Genomic DNA, 22,655 nt, shown 5'->3' with positions numbered 1-22,655 from the left:
GGGGTAAAATGTGCAAAAAATTGTGAAAATAAGTGCACTAACTTTTCTCAGAGATGGCTGATCCGATTTTCACAAACTTAGATTCAAATGAAAGGTCTTGAGGTCCCATTGAAAATTCCTGAATATTATTTGGTTCCGACTTCCGGTTCGGGAGTAATGGGGTAAAATGTGCAAAAAAATGAAAATATGTTTTCTAACTTTTTTCATAGATGGCGCGACAGATTTTCACAAACTTAGATTCAAATGAAAGGTCTTGTGGTCCCATACAAAATTCCTGAATATCATTTGGATCCGACTTCCGGATCCGGAATTATGGGGTAAAATGTGCAAAAAATTGTGAAAATAAGTGCACTAACTTTTCTCAGAGATGGCTGATCCGATTTTCACAAACTTAGATTCAAATGAAAGGTCTTGAGGTCCCATTGAAAATTCCTGAATATTATTTGGTTCCGACTTCCGGTTCGGGAGTAATGGGGTAAAATGTGCAAAAAATGAAAATATGTTTTCTAACTTTTTTCATAGATGGCGCGACAGATTTTCACAAACTTAGGTTCAAATGAAAGGTCCTGTGGTCCCATACGTAATTCCTGAATTTCATCCGGATCCGACTTCCGGATCCGGAAATATAGGGTAAAGTGTGTTAAAAATTGTGCACCATCACTGAAAATGGGGAAAAACCTTGAAAAAATTTCTAAATCGACCACAAATCTTTTCCAATTGATAGTTTTTGTCAGTAGACGGTCAAACGAACCGATTTCGGTTATTCTTGCAAGAATCGCAGAGAATTATTTTGAAGAATACCACAGTATTATATATGATAGTATGATTGATATGAGAAAGGCATCATTACACCACTAGGTGGATTAAAACAGGTTTTTTTCTTTGGATTTTCAAAGTTATGCGATTTTTATGCAGTGCGCCTCCCCGCATAAAAAAAAGATTTCAGCTATAAAAAATGTTTAATATTCCGCCCCAATGTCACGAAATAGTAACAGACATATATGTTTACTAGTATTTCAGTATGCTTTTTGTCGTGAATACGACTTACTTTACTGTGGAGTGCCTTTTCAAAATTTACCCACTGAGAGAGTGATAAGTTTTTGATCGTGAATATCTCTTGTTGTATCTAACGAATTAACATAATTTTTGCTACATGGCATCGGAAATATGATCACAATTTTATGATAAAATTTTCAGTTTTGTGACATAATCTCAAATAATTCAAAATTAAACTTTTCTGAAATGTTTGGTATAAACGAGTATCAAAGAGGATAATTCATAAGGCGCGTTTGCCTTTCTCGTATTTTTAAAGCTCATAGCTCAGTGATCTGTGAAAGGATTTATATAATCTAACTACCAAAAGAATCGAAATTTTTCATCTTAAACGTGTATAGCAAAAGCATTGAAGTATTTCAATAGTACACTATTGAAAAACCTGTCTCATTTGACCCATGTCAACACCAGCCAATCAGAACGCGTTCTGAGGAAGAGAACAAAATATCTGCTGCTGTACAACAAATCGTTCGAGGAAAATGTTCCGCTTAATGACCCTCTGTCACGTCTCACCTTTCCGTTCTATATATTCACATCCTTGCTCTCCCTTGAGTACTATCATTCTATAATTTTCATTGTCTGTTTCTACAAAAAAAAAGGTCTCTGGTTAGGAGAATATAGCAAAAAGAAAAAAGAAATATTGACTACTAAACTTAGTCGTTAAAAAAAAAAAGAGTTCCGAACAGTGTTTAATATCGTAGTGAGTTCCACAATTTGGTCCTTCTGAAAGGCAGGAATGAATCCCGTACAGCACCCTGATAGTTTCTTTCAATGAAATGCAAATCCGAAATTAAATTTTTGTATGCGTCTATTAAAATTCTGTATGCGGCTATTTTTATATCCGTTAGGACCGCCCATTAGTGAAAAAGCTACAAACGAAATCACATAAAAAGAAACCTCTTAACAAAAATTGAATCAGTTTGGATTCTATCGCCACTGCGAGCAGATGTGTTTCGTGTCGTCTGCACAGCTAGTGAGAGCATTACACAAAATCAGTCGTTCTAATGGCTCTAAAAGTTTTCTAAAGAACTATTACGATTTGTTGTTTATAAATCGAAGGTAATTATCCTCAGTTTAGTGCAAATCAAGAACAGTTAGATTTGTGCACTTTTCGCTGTGTGAAATTCACAGTAATCGAGATCAAGTGAAGCCTTCTTTGTTTTTGCGAAAAATGTGAAAAAGGGGAATGCTTGCATAATTCATACAATTGATCAACTAATTGATATTCGGAAGTGTAAAGGAACATGTCAGTTGTTTTCGTATTCACGACATCCAGTTATGTCTCTGACATTACCCACCCGCCTTTTTTCACCTTCATCAGTGTATCAGTTCTGTATCTGTTTTTTATTCAGAATTGTTTCATACATTGTACTGCTTTTTGACGGCGCTCTTGGTTCATAACATGCCTACTAATTTCGAAAAATTTTCCTGTTGACAAGCCACTTGACTTGACTTGAGGAATTGTACTTTGGTATTAAAATCGTTCCAACTCTTATTTAAACAAACATAATAACCGCCAATATATCAATCGTTAGCAAAATGTGATAGAGAATTAGGAAAAAAAGTCATTTCACATGAACTGAACATGACTTCGGTGCAACAACCGATTTCGAATGAATTTCGCCGCCAATCGAATGGTTCGGAAATCGAATCATAAGCTGTTATTGCAACATAAACTGTTGAATGTATTTAAAACCCCACAGAAAATAGTCCATTCGTATAGCTGAAATTAGTGAGTGATTCTGGCAACAAGCAGAAGCCTGATAGAATTCCGACTGCTGTCAAATTACCCAAGCGAAATTACGTCATTCTCTCACCGTACGTGTCTTGTATTTCGCGACTTCATTTGATATTCGTCAATCCTGCATGTACATACGAAAAACCTGTTTTAATCCACCTAGTGGTGTAATGATGCCTTTCTTATTTCAATCATACTATCATATATAATACTGTAGCATTCTTCAAAATAATGTTCTTCAATTCTTAAAACCGAAATCGGTTTGTTTGACCGTCTACTGATAATAACTCTCAATTGGAGAAGATTTGAGGTCGACTTAGAAAGCTTTCTACGGTTTTTCGCCCTTTTCAGTGATGGTAAAAAAATTTTAACACACTTTACCCTATATTTCCAGATCCGGAAGTCGGATCCGGATGACATTCTGGAATTTTGTATGTGACCAAAAGAACTTTCATTTGAATCTAATGTCGTTTTCGCTTGAGAACACTGACACTGACCCAGGGCAGTTTCATCAAACAAACACTTTTCACGAAACTGTGTTGATTTAGCACTTAGCAACGGGGGTTTGAGCAAACCTGATATAACAACCAGGTTCGAAACTGACTCGATTTTCAGTTCAACAACGTTAAAACTAGGTTCGAAACTAGCTTCAAACAAACGGTTTGACAGCAGTTAGAGTGGAAACTGGGTTAGGTTTGGCATCAAGCGAAAACGACATAAGTTTGTGAAAATCGGTTCAGCCATCTTCGAAGAAAGTTGGTGCACTTATTTTAACAATTTTTTGCACATTTCACCCCATAATTCCGGAACCGGAAGCCGGATCCAAATAATGTTCAGGAATTTTGTATGGGACCTCATGACCTTTCATTTGAATCTAAGTTTGTGGAAATCGGTTCAGCCATCTCCAAGAAAAGTTCGTGCAAAAAAACGGTACATACACACATACGCACATACACACACAGACATTTTGCGTACTCGACGAACTGAGTCGAATGGTATATGACACTCGGCCCTCCGGGCCTCGGTTCAAAAGTCGGTTTTCACAGTGATTGCATAACCTTTCTATATAAGAAAGGCAAAAACGAAGACGAGGTAAATGAGATTGAAATATAGGTATGTTTGGTATTGAGAAAGTAATGTTATTGACAATATCATTGTTCATAATAAGTATATATGAATGACAATAGCTTTTGCACTTTTTTTTGGAAAAATAAAACCAAGGCACTGAAAATGTAGAATCGATTCAAAACGGTTCTACCAGTTAGGCAGAAGCCGAACCGTTAATAACCGCTAGGCGAAATTCTCTGCCGGAAACGATTGTTGCATTGTTGCCAGACTTTTGCCGGAGTTCTGGCAGAATGCCGGCGAAAATGGCAGGCAGACATAGCCAGCCATCTGGGGGAAATATGCCCGCCACGTACAAGGATGTTGTTATGATTCCAATTAAGCTGTCAAAAGTGTTTTCAACCTGCTTGTTTACAATCGTATTGTTCGTTGTTCACCATCAGTGGGGAGTGCTGATGCCAAATAATAAGTGTATTATTTTCAAAAGAGCCGTGAAATAATGTTCATATGTTTTTACTTCCTTCTCACTGAATTTGAGCAAAACTGTTTGATACACTTGATTTTTTTTGCTATTAGTTTGATAGTTTACAAATGCAAGCGGTGTCAGGGATTTTGTTATGTTTAGCTCGTTGCCAGATCTACAATTTTTCTCTCCGCTGATCTCTGGTTTCAGCCAGTCGGAATGTAATAAAATTGCATAAGTCGCCGCAATTTCTACATTAACACATTCATGAAGAGAGAGAAAATTCAATGGCATTTAGAATGTCACTGTAAATCGACTTGATCGATCACACAAAACCAAGCATTCGAGTAAAAATTCATTACTAAATCTCTGAAGATTAAGCGAGCAAAAAAATCGCCGCGAATATGACACCACATGAACCGAATACATGTTTCTCAAGTCATTTTCCGGTATATAAATTGTATCCAATACTGTCAAGTTATAAAAAAGTCCTGCATGAACCGAACCACAAACAGTATACTGAATTTTAATATATTTATTAGAAAGGATTTTAACGTGGACAGGTTCTTTAATAAATCATAATTAAAATGAATCGGTAAATTGCTTCAAAAAATTCTTGCACTGGCTTGTTAATCAAATTAAGACCTGAAGACAGGGGGTCGCGTATATCTATCACGTGGATCCCTCAATCCCCTTTCCGTATGTGTGTTTAGGTGCCTTGTTGAGTCTCTCCTCTACTTTTTATGAACACTACCGGGAAATTCATGTAGGCGGACGCATTGATACTGACTGCTTCACAGTCAGACTTTATTTTTATCGCGACAACATATTATTTAATTATTAAAATCATGCGGCTCAGTGTCTTTTTAGTGCACATGAGTTACTGCACAGATTCAAGAAGAGAAGGAATTATTCAACTCGCTCTGTCACGTTTGGCTTATGATAGTAGAAAACAAATTGCTGCCTCAGTTGCAACGTCGAAGCTGTTTTATTTAGGAAATTATTGACAAATTTGTTCGACGTGCAATGAGCCGTATTCTTCTACTGTATCGATGAAACGAAATAAGTTTAAGAAAAAAATCCCATCTAAAAGTATATCGATATTTCGTTTTATTGAAAAACACAAGCGAATATCCATTCCTCAATCTTTAGTTTAGTTCATTTACAACGAACTATTACATCTGATATCATACCACATAAGCAGTTCACAAACCGTAAGTTTTGCTACGTGACACCACTGCTATATGACCATGATTTCAATTTGACCTGATCATGACAAACGCCTTGTTAGATGTAATTTCACTATAAACTACACAGCCGTAAATATGTTTGCGTTGGTTGAAAATAATATACATGTAAATAAAAAGTACTGGAAACGGTCGAAACAAACTACTCCTACCTTTGCGCAACAGTTGATAAGCATAGTCAAGGTAAATGTACGAGATTCAGGATATGATTGAAAGGTTTCATATTTCACTTTGTGTTGAAATCTTTGTGCAGATATTTGATGATCAGCACTGAAATACATTCATATGATAATTTAAAACTAATTGGAACTGAAATTCAATAAAGTCGTACCATAACGAAAGTTGTCAAACTGAGACTTGTATGACCTGACTGAGGTTGCCTACTAGACGTTGGAATTCCATGTCAACTTACAAAGTCAATATTTTCGAACTAGATAAGTATATGGAATTGAAATTCAATTGTTGTTGAAAAAAGAATTGTATTAAATTTCGTCGTTGTATCTTCTTGTGAACAACGAAAATATGAAGAATGAATTCTCATTGAGTTTATCATTCTATAACAATCTTTTGGGATATCTTTTAACATCATTAAATTGCAAAAATTAAATTGTTTTCAATGAATACACATAAATATTGACAACATAAATAAATAATAAATTTCCGGAACAAATAAATAAATAATACATTTTCGAAACAAATTTTAAAACAATTTGAACTTATTGAGCTTACTAATTGATGGCTGTAAAACTTACTACGACTATGGCGATCTCCGAACACCGGCTCCAGAAACAAAAACTCCCATTTGAAACTTATACCGATTGGGAATGAAAAAGGCATCAGGTTTTTCAATTGACTTGATTTCTTTCTTTTTCAATATTGCATAAAAATATCAAATAACTATAGTGCTAATATATACATACAAAATATAACAATGTTACTTCCGGTCGATACAACTTAGATAATTAGAAATTAGAATAATTTGAATTGTGCGAAAACCGTTTTGATTTCAAGATGGAAAGGATTGAAACGGCATTTTTCATCAATACGTAGGAAATTGGTTTTTATGTCGATTGTATCGTTCCAAAACATTTTCAGTCACAACTTCGATGCTAATTTTTGCGAACAAAACAAATATATTAATTTAGTGCGATTTGTTCTCCACATTCAACATTTGTGATAGCAGAAAACAGAGGTTTAAGTTTAAGCAGAAGTTCAAGTTGATAGATATGGACGATGTGAACTTGAATTATGAATGTTGAAATGTTGTATCATCAAATTGTCTCATATGAGCACAAGAATCTTAGGTATTTAATGACAAATGGTTCAATTTAAGGAACTTAACATATACTCCTTTTATTTCGCTCACCTGAATAACAAAGAGGCCAAATTATGCTAACACACGAAGTCTGAACACATTTAGCGCGAATCAACTATAAACAAACACTTTCTTGTATATACTATTCACGTAAAACCTGTAGAAAGGTGGTCAAACCTAAGGTGTAGATTAGTCACCAACATTGAATTAAGCAGCACAACATTAGTAAAACTTTCACCAACTTAGTTCCAACAGAGACTATGACACTTTCATCTCATTCGAGTTATAACTTTTCCGATGGACAGTCGATATTCAAGAATAAAGTGGTTATGAACTACATTGGAAGAAAAACACTGGCAAATGCAACATTATTTCCGCTCTCAATAAATGCACAATCATTAATGATTTTTTTTTTCTCACTATAATCGCTCAAACAAAACAAGTACACGTAACATATCAAGGACCCGAATATCACTTCCTGTTTCGATTCATGCAGCACTTAGGAAAGGCATCGAGATCCTTTCCTGTTCCATTCGAATATTTTTTTCTAAAACATTTTCTAAAGAATAGTATTTTGTTTTTTCAACTGCTACGATTATTGATAGCAAAACGAAGTTGAAGCGATTTGTTTTGACGGTAGTCTACTACAGAGCTGCATTCAGGTAGTTACCATCTGAGCTGAGGTTACCAAATTTTCCATCAAATTTCACGCTACACTGAACCAGAAAATCATCTTATATTAAATTCAATAAATTTCAATCCAAATGTTTTCGAATAAACGTGACGTGCTAAAAGTTTCTTAACCAATTGATATATCACACAGAGAAATAGAATATGTTTAAAATAACAAAACAGCTAATAGATTTTTGAATTTGACTTACGTTCATTTCTAGCTAGAATATGATTGCTTTGAACCAATTTATCCCTTTATAATTAGGAATAATTTTGAAAATTGCATAACATAACAAATTTTCTTTACAAAAAATATTTGATGCAGGATCTTTATTTTGACCATACTAATGGAGCACCGAAGCGTTGGATCGACGACATGACCTGCCACTCGCCTTTAAAAACTGTCTCACAAATTTAACTACCCCTCAGTAACTCGAAATCTCAAAATCAAACCGTTTGAAATAAGTTTGAAACTGGCAGCCCAGACTGAACTGTTGTATTTATAAAAACAGATACCGTAACCTTAGTTACGCATTTAATAATCGTGTAGAACGAAACTTAACCCTAATAAATTGACGGGGCAGTATAAAAACAGAAAAAACCCCAGATAACGACAAACATGCTTTTTGGTAAAAATTAATGTAAATCGTTGCCACCGTTGTTGTGTCACAACGGTACTTATTATTTTTGAGTGTTCAATTATGTCTGACTTTAACCTCATGTTATGTTAATAAAATCAAATGAGATTACGCACAACGGATTTAACACCAAATAATTTAGCCTCTATCATGCTCAGTGGTATAAGTACTAAGTTTTATAAAGATATATTAATTCATATATAAATCAGTTCATTCAAAATATTCGGTTAAAGTTGTTGAGATACATATTAATAATGGTTATCGCGTCGTGTTATTGATCAGAAGATGTTACAAATTAAAAGGAAAAGAGCTATTCTGAAATTGCGGAATGTTCAAAATTTATTTGCGAATATATATCTGCTTTGAATTTATTTCATTGTTCTGTTCTCTCTCTTATGATGTGCATAATCAAGCTCCTTGTGTAGAGACTAAATCAATTCACATTAACGACAAAGATATTTGAAATGACTATTAAGTGTCAAACAATAAATTTCGACGAAAAGGACACAAAAACTTATCAATATTTTGTAGATATTTATTATAACGCTTCGGGAAAATCGCTTTCGTAACTGGCATCAATTATTAATCCATGATCGTTAATGTAATCTAAAAAGACGTCTTGTCTATTCGTTTTGAATCGAACTTCTTCACACGTCATATTGCATAGTTCCAGATTTTACGAAATATTTCAGGCTGCAACCATTGATTCCGTCATCGAGCAGATTAATATTTGCACAAATAGTAAGGGCATTGGCAAGAAAATAAGTAAAATGCAAATATAAGATAAAAGTAAAATGCAAATAAAAGATTGAAAAAAAATTGCAATAATTGTAACTGTTACCTGAACGTCCATTTCCATTCTTGCATGTTTGTTTATTCGAGGTGCATGGCGACGAAGGTGACAGTGTTGCTCGAAAAGATTATTTGTATCATTTTCAAGAGGACATTCAATGCTGTGGTGATTGGTGGTAAATCTCACACGAACACTTTTTATTCCGATTTTTCTTCGGAGTGTCTGGTCGTGTCATCGGCTGGATGTTATAAAAATGTAAATACCACGACTTGATTGTGGTATGTAAATAATTCAATCATCTCGCGAGAATAAATTAAATGTCTTAAAAAATAATGTATAATTCCAACAAAGAAAAGCGTTTAAAAAAAAAAAAAAAACTTTAACTTTTAAAACTCTACTGATATAACCAGTGGCGTACCGAGGAAATTTGGCGCCCGAGGCAAAATAAAAGATTTAACGCCTCCATCGTTGATTTACTGAGCAAAACAATAACAAATCTGAACCCCATCTCCGGAAACATGACTTGGGCGAGCAAAAAAAAGGTCCCTAAGATTGGTTTGCCGCTCCCCTAAAAACGTTGCGCCCGGGGCGAGTCTCGAACCTGGAAACCTTCTCTTATCATTGCTTTTTGAACCAAACCGCATATATCTGAGAGCAGTGAAATATCTTCAATTCAAATCTCATTATGATTTGGTTCCGAAAATGCTCAAAAGCAGTACTGGCTAGTTGAAATATTTTATAACTCAGTTACTGATTATATTCGACTAGGGAGTACAATTAGCTGAATATGAGGAATGGCAATATGATTTCAAAAATTCCGTTTAAAAAATAGACTTTTCTTGGACCATTATATTCTAATTATAATAATTCTAATTAAAATTATGCGCTGCTCGCTGTGGCTCAAAACTATTTATCAAAAACTGTTTTTTCCCGTTTTTAAATGTTTTATCCACCTTCAAGTTATGTTTTCGTGAGGCACACCAATCTCTCTCGATTTTCCAGCATAAAATCGCTAATGCTACAGGTAAAAATCAACAAAAAGTTATATGTGGTTGGAGTCAAAGTGAAAGTGGAAGTAGGGATGTCGCATTTTTTTTCAAACTATTCGATTAAATTTTAATTGATTATGTGGGTTATTAATCGAATATTCGATAAATTTTAGGATTAATGTTATTGAATTTTTCAAATTATTCGATTAGTTTAATAATCGAAAATTTAAACTAATTGATTAAATATTACTCGATTATCTGAGATATACTCAATGCATAAAAAAAATAAATAAAGTACATAAAAAAAATAAAAAAATAAAATAAAGTAAATCGAAAAAAAAATAAATGAAGTAAATAGAAAAAAAATAAATAAAGTAAATTGAATTTCAACATGAGCTTTAGTAAATGACTCGAGAAAGTTCGGAATACAGTCTACAGCCGAATTGTTAAAGTGACAGTTGATATAAAAATAATTCCAAGGATAAAACTCTACTGATATAACCAGTGGCGTACCGAGGAAATTTGGCGCCCGAGGCAAAATAAGAGATTTACCGCCTCCATCGTTGATTTACTGAGCAAAACAATAACAAATCTGAACTCCATCTCCGGAAACATGACTTGGGCGAGCAAAAAAAAAGGTCCCAAAAATTGGTTTGCCGCTCCCCTAAAAACGTTGCGTTGTTCCCTTATCATTCTTCGTTTGAAGAATTGCTTTTTGAACCAAACCGCATATATCTGAGAGCAGTGAAATATCTTCAATTCAAATCTCATTATGATTTGGTTCCGAAAATGCTAAAAAGCAGTATAACAGCAGTATAATATTTTATAACTCAATAACTGATAATATTCGACTAGGGAGTACAATTAGCTGGATTAGCTGAGGAATGGCAATATGACTTCAAAAATTCCGTTTAAAAAATGGACTTCTCTTGGACCATTATATTCTAATTATAATAATTCTAATTATAATAATTTGCTGCTCGCTGTGGCTCAAAACTATTTATCAAAAACTGATCCCGTTTCAAAATGTTTTCTCCACCTTCAAGTTATGTTTTCGTGAGGCACACCAATCTCTCTCGATTTTCCAGCATAAAATCGCTAATGCTACAGGTAAAAATCAACAAAAAGTGATATGTGGTTGGACTGAAAGTGAAAGTGGAAGTAGGGATGTCGCATTTTTTTCAAACTATTCGATTAAATTTTAATTGATTATTGATTATGTGGGTTATTAATCGATTATTCGATAAATTTTAGGATTAATGTTATTGAATTTTTCAAATTATTCGATTAGTTTAATAATCGAAAATTTAAACTAATTGATTAAATATTACTCGATTATCTGAGATATACTCGATGCATCGAAAAATTACAATAGTACGACATCCCTAAGTGAAAATGAGAACGGTAGAGAGGTCCAATATCTTTGCCTCGGCTGTACGAAGTGAAAAAATTCAACAAAAACAAGTCCACAGTTCTCTTCTTTACCCTTCAAGCCAAAGCATCAAACATAAATAGCAGATCTAACTCTAAAATAATGGATTCACGCACGATTTCCGGCTAAAATACGCCTCTGTATTTGTCCAATGGCATCTTTGTCGGCGGTCATCAGCAGCGTTGCCATTATTCCAGATTTATCTGGATAATGTCAGATTTTTCTCGTATCGACAGACACTCTAGCAATTCCGATCTTTTGCCAGATTTTACAAATTTTAAAATTTCGCCGGATTTTGTCAGATCTTTACGCTTTTATCCTCTAGACGATAAGTGGTGAGACCTTTTTTCCCGGTCAAAATTTCCCTGTACATAGTTAGACACAGACAAATCTAAATAAATATTTGAGTCAGAGATAGATTTTTTTTAAAATAACATGGTAACTCTGGTCACCAGCAGGGCTTGTATTGTGAATCCTCAAACGAACGAAGCAACAAAAAATATCTGCTGTGAACACTTTGCTTGACATAGCTGAATGAGAGACCTATATTAGAGAGAAACTGGATGCGTGAGAGTATATGCTACTGAGCAGACCAATTCCCCTTGCCAAGTAAATTATCTGTGCTCTCATTCTCAGTTAACACATGAACTAAGCAATCCATGACAATGTAATGAAATGAAGGGTTCACTCTCGTTAGTAGAGGTGCGCATAACAGCTCATTTTGGTGAACAGCTCCGAACCGATCAGCTCACCAAAGGGAATCGATTCGATGTATCAGCTCATCAGCTCTTTTAGTTTGAACTTAAGGTTCATTTTGTGCGCCGTTTTTCTTATGCACCGGTTTTCTTTCATATGCATGATCGAAATTGAATCATTGATTTGCAATGATGCAATGAATGCAATGCGAATTAATTTATCTTTAATTGATGTCGACTAAATTGAATCTTTCAAAGAGCCGAAGATCCGATCAGCTCGTTGCGTGTTCCTTTCGTCATAATACAGTGAATTCGGTAGCAAATTAGTGAGCTGGTGAGCTGCGGTTCTTTTGAAAAGAGCTGTGAGCTGTCAGCTCACTTCAATGATTCGATTCACTGGAACAGCTCAGGAGCGAATTGCCCATCTCTACTCGTTAGTATTGTACGAGAAAGAAGACCATGCCTCACGGTGTGCTACAAGACGCGAAGCAACGTCATATAGGCAATGTTTACGGTTTATTTTTAAAAAGTAGGTTTACAGAAATCATTTTTAACATAATGTTCGCATTCCAAGACCAAATTTGATCACATTTCAAACAGACTTTAAACATTTTATAGCAGAAATTTTGCATTTGAGCCCATTTCAAAACGATCCATTTGTTTCTTGGCAGTTTACACTGTGTACATATTCTAGAAACACTAAAAGCAATGTTCTTTAAATTAATATTCATCGGAACTAAAAGTTATGAAACTAGTTTCCTCATAGGCATCTACAATATGAGAACCATTCATCAAATGCTAACCTCATGAAGCATAGGTCTCAGCAAGCGGGCATATTCATGAACTAATGAACGAACGAAGCAGCTCTCCTGGCTTGGGTTGCGCTGTGAATTCTACCTGACATACGAATGTGTGTGAATAGCACAGATAGTGAAACCCTTTCGTTCATATGCGTTGCTTCAATATGCAAGCCCTGGTCACCAGTGAACTAGCAATTCCGATCCCAAATACACGAACTCGACGAGCCCCTCGAAATCGTCGCCGTCGATCAATATTCGGCGTAGTCTTCCTTCTTCTCTTCCTATCATGTTTTTTGCTTTACCCTACTTCCGAATTCAGTCCGATGTATTTTTCTATCATCTTCTCAAACACTACTATTCTGTTTTTTGATCATACAAAAACGTCACTCGATCGAAATACAGAATGCAAAATTTCGCATTCGATCGAAGTACAGAAAAAGGATAAATGTCAATGTCGTCATCGCTGCCAACAAGCTGTACAGACCTTCAAAAGATCGTACCAGTCGTTTTGTGACTTAAAAATAAATAAACAAAAAATATAAGACTATGATGTGGACGAATTACATGGATAATATAATATAATATAATCGGTATATGGGGTGAAAAAATATCTTTAAATCGAAATGTTTCACGGTAAATCGTAGGGGGAGTTTCGGTAAGTTTTAATATCAAGAAATATGAGGTATGATTATTGTAGATTTTATTACTGGTTATATTTTAACCAATCATTTTTCTCTTTTCGGTCAACCTATTATTACAGCTTATTCGTATTGAGAAAGTTCCTTTTTCTCCCGAAATCACATCCATTCGTTCCATACAGCAGCTCGTTTCCTCACATACTATTATGAACTATTTTTCACAGCGATCCGAACAGAACTATGTAAATGATACGTAGACTATCGCAAGATGTGAAATTGCTAATCATATGAGACAATTATTTGTGTTTGTTTTTCTTACTATAAATAGAAATAGACTTTACCGACGCTTGGTTTATATAAATTAAAGTATGTATAGAACTGACTTTCTCTAGTCTTCCAGTCTTTCGCACTCGTCCACACTGTTGCCCGCTGTTTTATTTAAAATAATTTAAGAAAACTTTTGATAGTCCCTAATGCGGACCGCACAATACCGCAAATTTCAGCAATTGTTCGACTGAAGATTGATATCGATGTTCACAGCATCTTCCCTAATCAGGATTATTCCGTTGAACAAAAAACAAAACGAGGACGAGACAATGAGGTATTCATCATGTATGTGTACAAAACATTATGGTTTTTAGATTCTGGTTTATTCCACGAGGCGAGTGAACAATAAACTGACCTAATATTTATGATAATGAGCATCTTGCGACAAATGTTGGAGACTTAATAAATTATAACAATTTTAAAATATTTCTTTTGTAAAAAACTACTTTCACGAGCTCTACGAGTTTTGCTTTTACAGTTAGCAGAACTTTTGAAGAATGCATACTATATACAAGTTATATAGCGCGAACCTTATGCGTAATAGTCAGAGATGTTAAATTATTCTATATCATACACACAGAGTTTCTCTGAGTTCCGCGCGGGCTAAGCTAGTTATGAGTTTGCCGGTGGTGGCGGCCTACGATCATAATCACCTCGGCCTCCACCTCCAGACCGATAGTCCATGTAATCTGCGCCGCCAGGCCCAACCCCTGATGGGCCCCCACCACGATCGTAGCCGCTCGCGTATCGGTACGGGCTTTCTCCCGGTGGGTAGTAGCTGCCTGGTGGCATTCCATAATGATTGTTGGTATAGCCTCCTGGTGGTGGCGCATACCTGTGAGGTAAAATAGCAACGTGAATTTACGACTAGATTGACTATACAAAAATAACTACCTTCGTTTATCCTTATACGGGCGATCACCGCGATCACGATCTCGATGATCTCGGTGATAGTTTGATGGCGGGTGTCGATTATAACCTTCAAATCGATCTCGTTTATGGTCACTAAATCTGGGAGTAAATAATATAAGTTTAGATACTGTTCAGGTTCTAGGGAAGAGAAAAACGCTCACTTACCTATCACGACCACTCCATCGATCTTCTGGGTACGGTGCAACTCGTCCTCCTCCATCGGTATACATTCCACCGCGCATACTCTGCGGTGTACCCGGTGCACCACCCCGAGGCAAACCACCTCGCATGCCTCCCCGATCCGAAAAGTCATCCCATTTATTGTCACGGTCTCTAGTGTGTCTGTAAAAATGAAAATTACATCAATAACGAAAGATGGTAGCATAACTAAACAATTGCATACCTTCCATCCCCATGCAGACGCTTGTACTCTTTGCTGTTCTCATCCAACTCTCCTTCCTCAAGCTTTCGCTTGGAATGTGATCCATCATCTTTCGTTTCACTATTACTGTAGCCATCCTGCCCAAGGTACCGGTCGCGTTCTTTCCGGTGGGGCGTGTCTACATCTACCGGACCTGTACCACCCCGGTCGGGTGTTCCCGTAGCACCGAGCTGTCGTTTTTTATCCTTACGTTCGCGGCGTTCACTACCGGGTTTTTCCTTAACTTGTTCAGCCAGCGGTGTCGTATTGACCGGTGTTGTTTGTCGATTGCGCCCGTTATCTTTTTTGTTGATTTTCTTAATTTTACCCAACGTTTGCAAGGCTTGCGGGGTTCCGGGAAGTTTTTTCGTGACTTTTTCGGCTTTCTCTTTGGCTTCTTTCACGGGAGAATTTTGAGACGAACCAGTGCCATCCTTCGCGTGATGGTGATGATGATGGTGATGGTGATGGTGGTGGTGATGATCTTTCTTTTTGTCCCCACTACTTCCTTCTACACTTTCATCGCCTTCACTTCGTTTCAGAGCGTGTTTGTACAGTTTGAAAAGCTTTTTGGCGTCGAACTCGGTGAATTTAGAAACGAAATACCACAAATTACTTCGCCATTCTTTGATCTTTTCCGGATCTTTATACACCGACAGACACTGATTTATCTGATTGCCGATGCTAAGAAGACACGCTCGCGTCTGGTTTACCTGTTCCTGTGGAGGCAGTGTCTGATCTGGATTGTCCAATGTTTTGAGGGCCTTTTTCACTGGTCTCATTTTTTCTTTGCACTCATTGAACACGCTTGGATCCAGATCTCCGATGATGTTCAACGCACACGGCTCGTTGTTGGCGGTAAAATGCATTGGACCCGTGTTCTTTTTCTTGTCCTTCTTGGTATCTTTCGCTTTTTCTCGTTTTTTACGCTCCTTCTTTCCTTTGGGTTGCTCTTTATGATCATCTTTTGGACCGTTGGAATTTGTTTCGTGGTCGTGATGATGCGAATCCGATTCGGAAAGTTTCTTGATTTTAGCTGGAACGGAAATCTTTTTGTCCTCCGCTGACGAACCCTCATTTGCGTCGAATTCGTTAACCGATAAAGGTGATTGGACGGTTTCGGCTGAGATCACTTTATTCTCGCAACGTGGTTTCCGCTGCCTTCGAGGTTTCTTGCCTACACCTTTTTTCAGCTCGAGATTCTTTCGAATGATCTTCAGCAGATATTCCGCACGAGATTGAAGGTGTTTCGCCTGAGGCTTTTTCTCCGTATCGTTAGACAAAATTTTGTCGCTGAGACTTAACGAATCTTCCATTTTCATTGCCTCCCACGAGCCTATACCAAACTGATAAATTCCTCGTAACAATCGAGAATCGTCCTCGGTGGTCCAGTCAACATCGAAGTTTGCTGGTCGGGTTTTAATGCCGAGTTGCCAACGCGAACGTTCCTCTGGGTTTGCAGGCAGCACATCATCCAGTGGTTGAAGTTCTTCCACGCACTGTAACAAGGTTTTGACGTTGAAAGATACGCCCCCAAAACGAATAGAAAATGCAGCTCGGGGGCCTCGTTTGACTTTTTCTTCCGCTGAATTCTTTTCTTTTTCTTCGTTTTCTTTCGAATGTTCCATAAATTGCACACACCGTTCCTGGAGAAGTTCGCCAACCCGTTTCAAATCCGACAGTGGTTTTTCCTGCAGTTCAGAATCCATAGCAATTGCTTCCAATCGCTTCAACGGAGCCGGGAATTTTTTATAGCTCTTTATAAATCTCCTCAGTTCGGTATCGGTGAAACCCGTAATCTTCTCTTTATTGGAAGGTCTTCCTCGTCCGCCTGCTTTTTTACTAGATTTACCTTCCTCACTGGCATCTGAATCGTCGCCACTCTCATCTTCAGTCTGTCGTTTCTTGCGTTTCTTGCCACCACCTTCTTCATTTGCTTGGTTCAGTTGCTGCAAAGTTTTTCGTCTAGGTGGAAGATACAAATCATTCAATTCCTTGTTTCGCTCTTCTGCCTCTATCCGTTCGCGGTAGTTTTGAGGAATGATTTCATCCCAATCCTTTGTATCACAATCCTGGTCCGCTTCGTTCGGTGGCTTCACAGGTTTCCTAATCGCCGAAGTTTCCTTTTCTTCATCGAAGTCAAACGTAGTCACGTTGAATGCCGACAACAACTCATCACCAGGCATTCCGGGTGCTTCGTCTCTCGTTTCAGCCCGCTTGAGAATCTCATCAATATCACATACCAGTTCATCGTCTCCGTCTTCGTCCTCTTTGAACAGTTCTTCTGCGCCAAATTTCAAAATTGCAGAAAGTTCATCCTTATTGAAAGGATTAGTCGTGTTGTTGGCGCCATTTTTATCTAGCACCGTCCGACCCGTTGTGTCCATTCGCTGTATTACCAAGTGATCCAGCACCATCTTCTTTTTGGCCCGTTCGACAATATCCTCTTCTACGGATCGGGCTGTTACCAACCGATAGATATTGACCTGATTTTTTTGCCCGATACGATGTGCTCGAGCTTGCGCTTGTAAATCATTCTGTGGATTCCAATCCGAATCGAAAATGATTACCGTGTCTGCGGTGGCCAAGTTGATACCCAAACCACCGGCACGTGTCGAAAGCAGGAAGCAGAAATCAGTCGAACCTTCGGCATTGAAATGATCCAGCGCTTGCTTTCTAATCTCTCCCTTGATGCTGCCATCCAAACGTTGGAATGAAAAGTGTCGCTTCTGCAAATATTCCGCCAAAATGTCCAACATTCGTACCATTTGTGAGAAAATTAACACACGATGACCGGTTTCCTTCAAACGACACAGCAGTTTATCCAACAAAACTAGCTTACCAGAACCTTTCAGCAGTTGTACAACCACATCATCTTGACTAGCTGCCGTTTGCGTTTCAAATTCTGTGGGTCTCGTCAAAAGAGCATGGTTGCAGCACTTTTTCAACTCAATCACAATGTTCAGGAATGTATTAATAGAGCCCTTCATCCCCTTCCGCAGGGCATCGAAATTCTTCGTCAGTATCCATCGATAATACTGTCGCTGCACCGACGTCATTTCGACCCGAAGTATCTGCTCCACTTTTGCCGGAAGACTTTTCTCCACATCCTTTTTCACTCGCCTTAGGATGTACGGTTCCAGTTCCTTGTGAAGCTTTGTGTACGATTTATCATTGGTGGTATTACCATAATTACGCTCGAAAGCTTCCCAGGAATCAAACTTGTTGGGCATAATGAAGTGCAGAAGCGCCCACAATTCTTTCAGTGAGTTCTGCAACGGAGTTCCGGTGATCAACAATCGATAGTTAGTGTCGAACTCTTCCAACGCTTTGTACAGCAAGGAATCGTCGTTTTTCAACCGATGAGCTTCATCAACCAGCAACGCTGCCCAGTTGATACTCCCTAGGAAAGTTTTGTCTTTCAGCAGAATCTCGTAGGTGGTGAGAATGGCATTGAATTTGAGTTTTTTGTTGCTTTCAAAGCACCATTCATACTGTCGGATGATTTCTCTAGAGGGGACGTCGCCGAGGTAGGTGACTACATTCATATCCGGAGCCCAAATGGCAAATTCACGCTGCCATGCAGTCATCGTACTAAGCGGTACAACGCATAGGAATGGTCCGTAACACTGCTGGGCCGTGTACAGATAGTACAGGAAACAAATGGTTTGAATTGTTTTACCCAACCCCATTTCATCCGCTAGAATAACAGAATTTTCCTTGCACCAGGTAAGAATCAACCAGTTCAGTCCGTCCATCTGATAATCCCGCAGCTTCAAACCACGATCTTCTCCTAGGTACTCTGGTTGGCATTTCAAGTGGTGAAATTTTGGTCGATATTTTATTACCTTACAGTGCTTGGAAGGGGTTCGCCTGCTATTCTCTCGTTCGTGGAATTCTTCAAGTTTTTTATTCCACTTTTTAGCGATCAGGCTAGCATCTTCCCACGTGGAATCCGCATATGGCAGAGACTCCCATTTGCACAGATAATCCGTACCGCCTTCAGGTTTCTCGACCTGTGCTATCACACGTTCCACATTGTAGTAACTTTTCAGCAAATCCTGTTGCAGTTCCTGCTGACATTCATAATAATCTATATCCTCCGGTCCAGCTTGGTGTTCGCGCCAATATTCGATGTCCTTTTCTCGTTTGATATAATTTTCCAACTTCTTCATTCCTTTCACTCTTTGATCCTTCAATGTTTCCTCAGACTCCCAAGTACAGTGCAAATAAGACCAACCGGTCCATTTGATTAAATACTGTAGCTCCGTATTTTCACTATCCTTTTCGTCGACACCTTCGTTAGGATCACCACTTTCTTCTATGGAGTAGCAGGTTGTGGCCGCTCCGGTTGCACTTTTCTTCCCTATCCGCTGCCCTATTATTCGTTCGATTGTTTCAGTCTTCTCATCTTCGGCCGCAGCAGCAGCGGCAGCTTCCGCCTGTTCCGCATCGATCTCCAGCAAATCTTCGCTATCAGTTTGCTCCTCGCCGCTTTCCTCCTTATAGCTGACAGCTGTTTTGTTCCGATTTCGTCCTTGTCTCGAATGGTCCTCTCCACTTTCGCTGCCGTCATCCGAAGAATACGCAGCAGCTCGCTTCTTTTTCTTTGCCTTTGGCTTTGCCACCGGTGCGGGTCGTTTTTTCGCCGCAGCTGCAGCCCGGCGTACGCCGTAACTACCGGTGCCATTGTCGGAACTGTCCTGTTCACTGACATCACTATCCTCCGAGGTGTCCGATTTCCACCGGCTGCTGAAACAAGACAAAACAAGTTCGAATCAAACAATTAGTTGAGCAGAGGAGCTGCTAGAGGTATTGTTTTTAATTATAGATTTATGTCGTCACCGCAGAGCGAAAAGTTTTCGATTCTGCGCAGCAGTTTCGAGACAAAAATCTCGAAAAAGTAGTGGAAAGTTTATAATAGTTCATAATTTTATAATTCTCCTAATGAATTCGTTGTTTTAGAACCCTTAGCCTACTCAAACCAAGATTCCGAAGTTTTACAAACGATAGTACTGTATTGAAATTCCTACAACATGTGAACTTGTCGCAATTAAAAACGCAATTGCATTTTTTTTCTCCAAAGCCACTTATATAACAAATAGATAACCGAACGAAAATGTTTGCCATAAAAACTGACTTCGATAAAGCACAATCTGTTAACAAATATCAGCACCAACATTTTTCAGCTTATCACTTACTTTTGGGACATTTGATCAAACAAAAGCTGCGTTTTTCGGAGGAGCAATTTTAAAAGCAGTACTACAATGCGGCTGGTCTGAAGCAAACTGCCAGCTACCAGACGAAATAATACCGAAAATCTCCTACTTGCAACTGCTATCAAGTCGAGTTTTATACGGCGCGATGAAGAGTACACTACAACTATTGCTTTCAACCCTTAATACCTGGAAAGATCTAATAGGAGGAGGACCGGTAGTACGAATACAGCGTTTGTTTCCTTCAAGAACATTGCAAAATACCCTTAGGATTCCTTGATTTTTGAACATATGATGACAAGCTTCGTTTGTTGTGTAAGTTAGTACCAATACGATCTAGAATATTCTTTCTCTGAACTAAAATGCCTGGCAATGTGAGAAGTATTAGATAGCTATCAGATGCATCTACTCTGGTTTGAGAACAAACTAGACTCATTCACTATACCCTATTTGGTATAAAATTTAATGTTTGATGCTACGTGGGTCTTATAGCATTACACCGTTTGGCATAAAGTCGTTTGGAATAATAGTAACAACCAGTAACAGGTTGTTCGCAAGAAGTTGCCGATTAAGTACATTGTCAGCCTTACATTTTTCGACCTTTCGTGTCCGACAACCATGCCAAACGACCGTTATATTGAATGGATTTGTGTTAAATAATCGGTGTACAGTCATTTCGCCGATGGTCATTAGGCATAGGTCATTTGGCACAAAGTTATTTGGCATACGTCGTTTGTCAAGCGGCTTTTCAGTCAAACAACTTTCTAGCAAATGACCGTATACCAAATGATTGTCGGTGAAACGCGGTGTACCTAAATAGTCCTTATACTATTACTGTTAATTGATTATGTCAAACGACCATTATGCCAAATGGACCATTATGTCAAATCGACGTGAACATTTCATAAGGGCACATAAACCAATGAGAGATTCTCTTTGTTTACTTTCTCTTCTGTTAATAACACATAAATTTTGACGTTCACTTACCAAATTTGTATATAGAATGAAAGAAAATATCTCCAGCTTTGTAATAGTATCATACATGTAACGAACATTTGCGTAATAACGCAGATATAATCGAAAGAGAAAGTAAACAAAGAGAATCTGTCAATTGTTTTAAGGCCTTTTTAAAATGTTCACGTCGAAATATCTATTATACCACATGGTATCATGACAATCGGAATTATGTCAAACGGCTTTGTATTGAATACTTTTATGCCAAATAGACCATTCCCGACTTCGCGCTGAATAGAAATTATATAAAAGGCTGAAACACTACACCAGGGGTTCCCAAACTATTTTGGGTCATGGACCCCTTTACTAAAATTAACTTAGGCCTCAGACCCCCATTAGCAAATTCCTTTGAAAATTCAAGTTCTTGCTTTTTTAATATTAATGTAAAATACTTACCAATTTCTGCGGATGGTCAAATAGACACAACTTTTTAGCTTGAATATTTCAAATAACAACTTATATCACGCAATAGGGGGTCGATTTCTAGACCTCGTCGACCCCCATAATAAGATTTGGTTTACGTCGACCCCCGCAAAAAGGATATCGACCCCAAGGGGTCTATATCGACCACTTTGGGAACCCCTGCACTACACCTTTAACAGCGAATATCTAAAGACGGCAAGGAAATTAGGAAGAGTTTCTGTATTTCTGGCAGACTGATGTAAATTCCAGAAATCCAGATGGTAGAATATTGGCAAAATGACACTAAACAACACTAGTTTTTAATATTCAACCACCCCTGTATGCTACTCCGTTACTGATCGGGAATAACTGAAATTGTCCAGGGAATTTCTAGATGATCCGACCTGGGACTGGAAAATCATCATTCAATGTACATCTTCTGGTTACCCCAGAAGTCATTGATCAGTACCGGCACCGGCCAGGAGCGAATGTGGATCGTCTAAGGAATGGGAAGGGATGTTAGTCCAACACTTGTTGTTACTAGGAGCCGTATATACTATTGCGCACTACACATGGGTAGAGGAGAAGGACATTCGTTAGTATAAATTTCAGTAATGATAGTATTCTCGTGAGACTTTGTATGTTCCGGTTTTAAGATGCTCGGATGCACCACTAACACCCGAGTGAACGTTTCAACAATATCCGATATTGAATTTCCGGGAAGTCTTGATTCACAGTTCTTATTCACTTCTCTATTTTTTTTCTAAATGGAATTACCTGCTGCAAAAGGAAACGAGTAAATATGATTTAGACAAAATAGTTGAT

The 22,655-nt window shown here is 37.8% G+C and overlaps 2 protein-coding genes across 7 annotated transcripts in view; both read right to left on the bottom strand.

Annotated features, from left to right (window-relative positions):
* The window catches only part of LOC131428251 (inositol-pentakisphosphate 2-kinase), a 240,145-nt gene extending 232,634 nt beyond the window's left edge, over positions 1 to 7,511 (bottom strand). For all 3 annotated transcript variants that reach the window (XM_058592038.1, XM_058592037.1, XM_058592039.1), the window contains exon 1: positions 6,933 to 7,511. The gene's annotated coding sequence lies outside the window, so the exon portion shown is untranslated. The remainder of the gene's footprint in view (positions 1 to 6,932) is intronic.
* A 6,072-nt stretch (positions 7,512 to 13,583) lies between these two features.
* Positions 13,584 to 22,655, bottom strand: part of LOC131428250 (chromodomain-helicase-DNA-binding protein 1) — a 28,114-nt gene continuing 19,042 nt past the window's right edge. For 2 of the 4 annotated variants that reach the window (XM_058592032.1, XM_058592035.1), the window contains 4 exons: positions 15,181 to 19,950; positions 14,943 to 15,119; positions 14,760 to 14,876; positions 13,584 to 14,700 (listed from right to left, as the gene is read on the bottom strand). In XM_058592032.1, coding sequence (XP_058448015.1) covers positions 14,478 to 14,700; positions 14,760 to 14,876; positions 14,943 to 15,119; positions 15,181 to 19,950 — 5,287 coding nt within the window. In that variant the 3' untranslated portion in view covers positions 13,584 to 14,477. Of the gene's footprint in view, positions 14,701 to 14,759; positions 14,877 to 14,942; positions 15,120 to 15,180; positions 19,951 to 20,399; positions 20,426 to 22,655 lie in introns of those variants that run through there. The other 2 variants (XM_058592036.1, XM_058592033.1) reach the window with 2 other exon arrangements.

This window comes from Malaya genurostris, chromosome 2 (genome assembly GCF_030247185.1).
Source record: "Malaya genurostris strain Urasoe2022 chromosome 2, Malgen_1.1, whole genome shotgun sequence".
NCBI lineage: Eukaryota > Metazoa > Arthropoda > Insecta > Diptera > Culicidae > Malaya > Malaya genurostris.
Note: the sequence above shows the minus strand (reverse complement) of the source record. Positions and strands in the feature narration are given on the sequence as shown.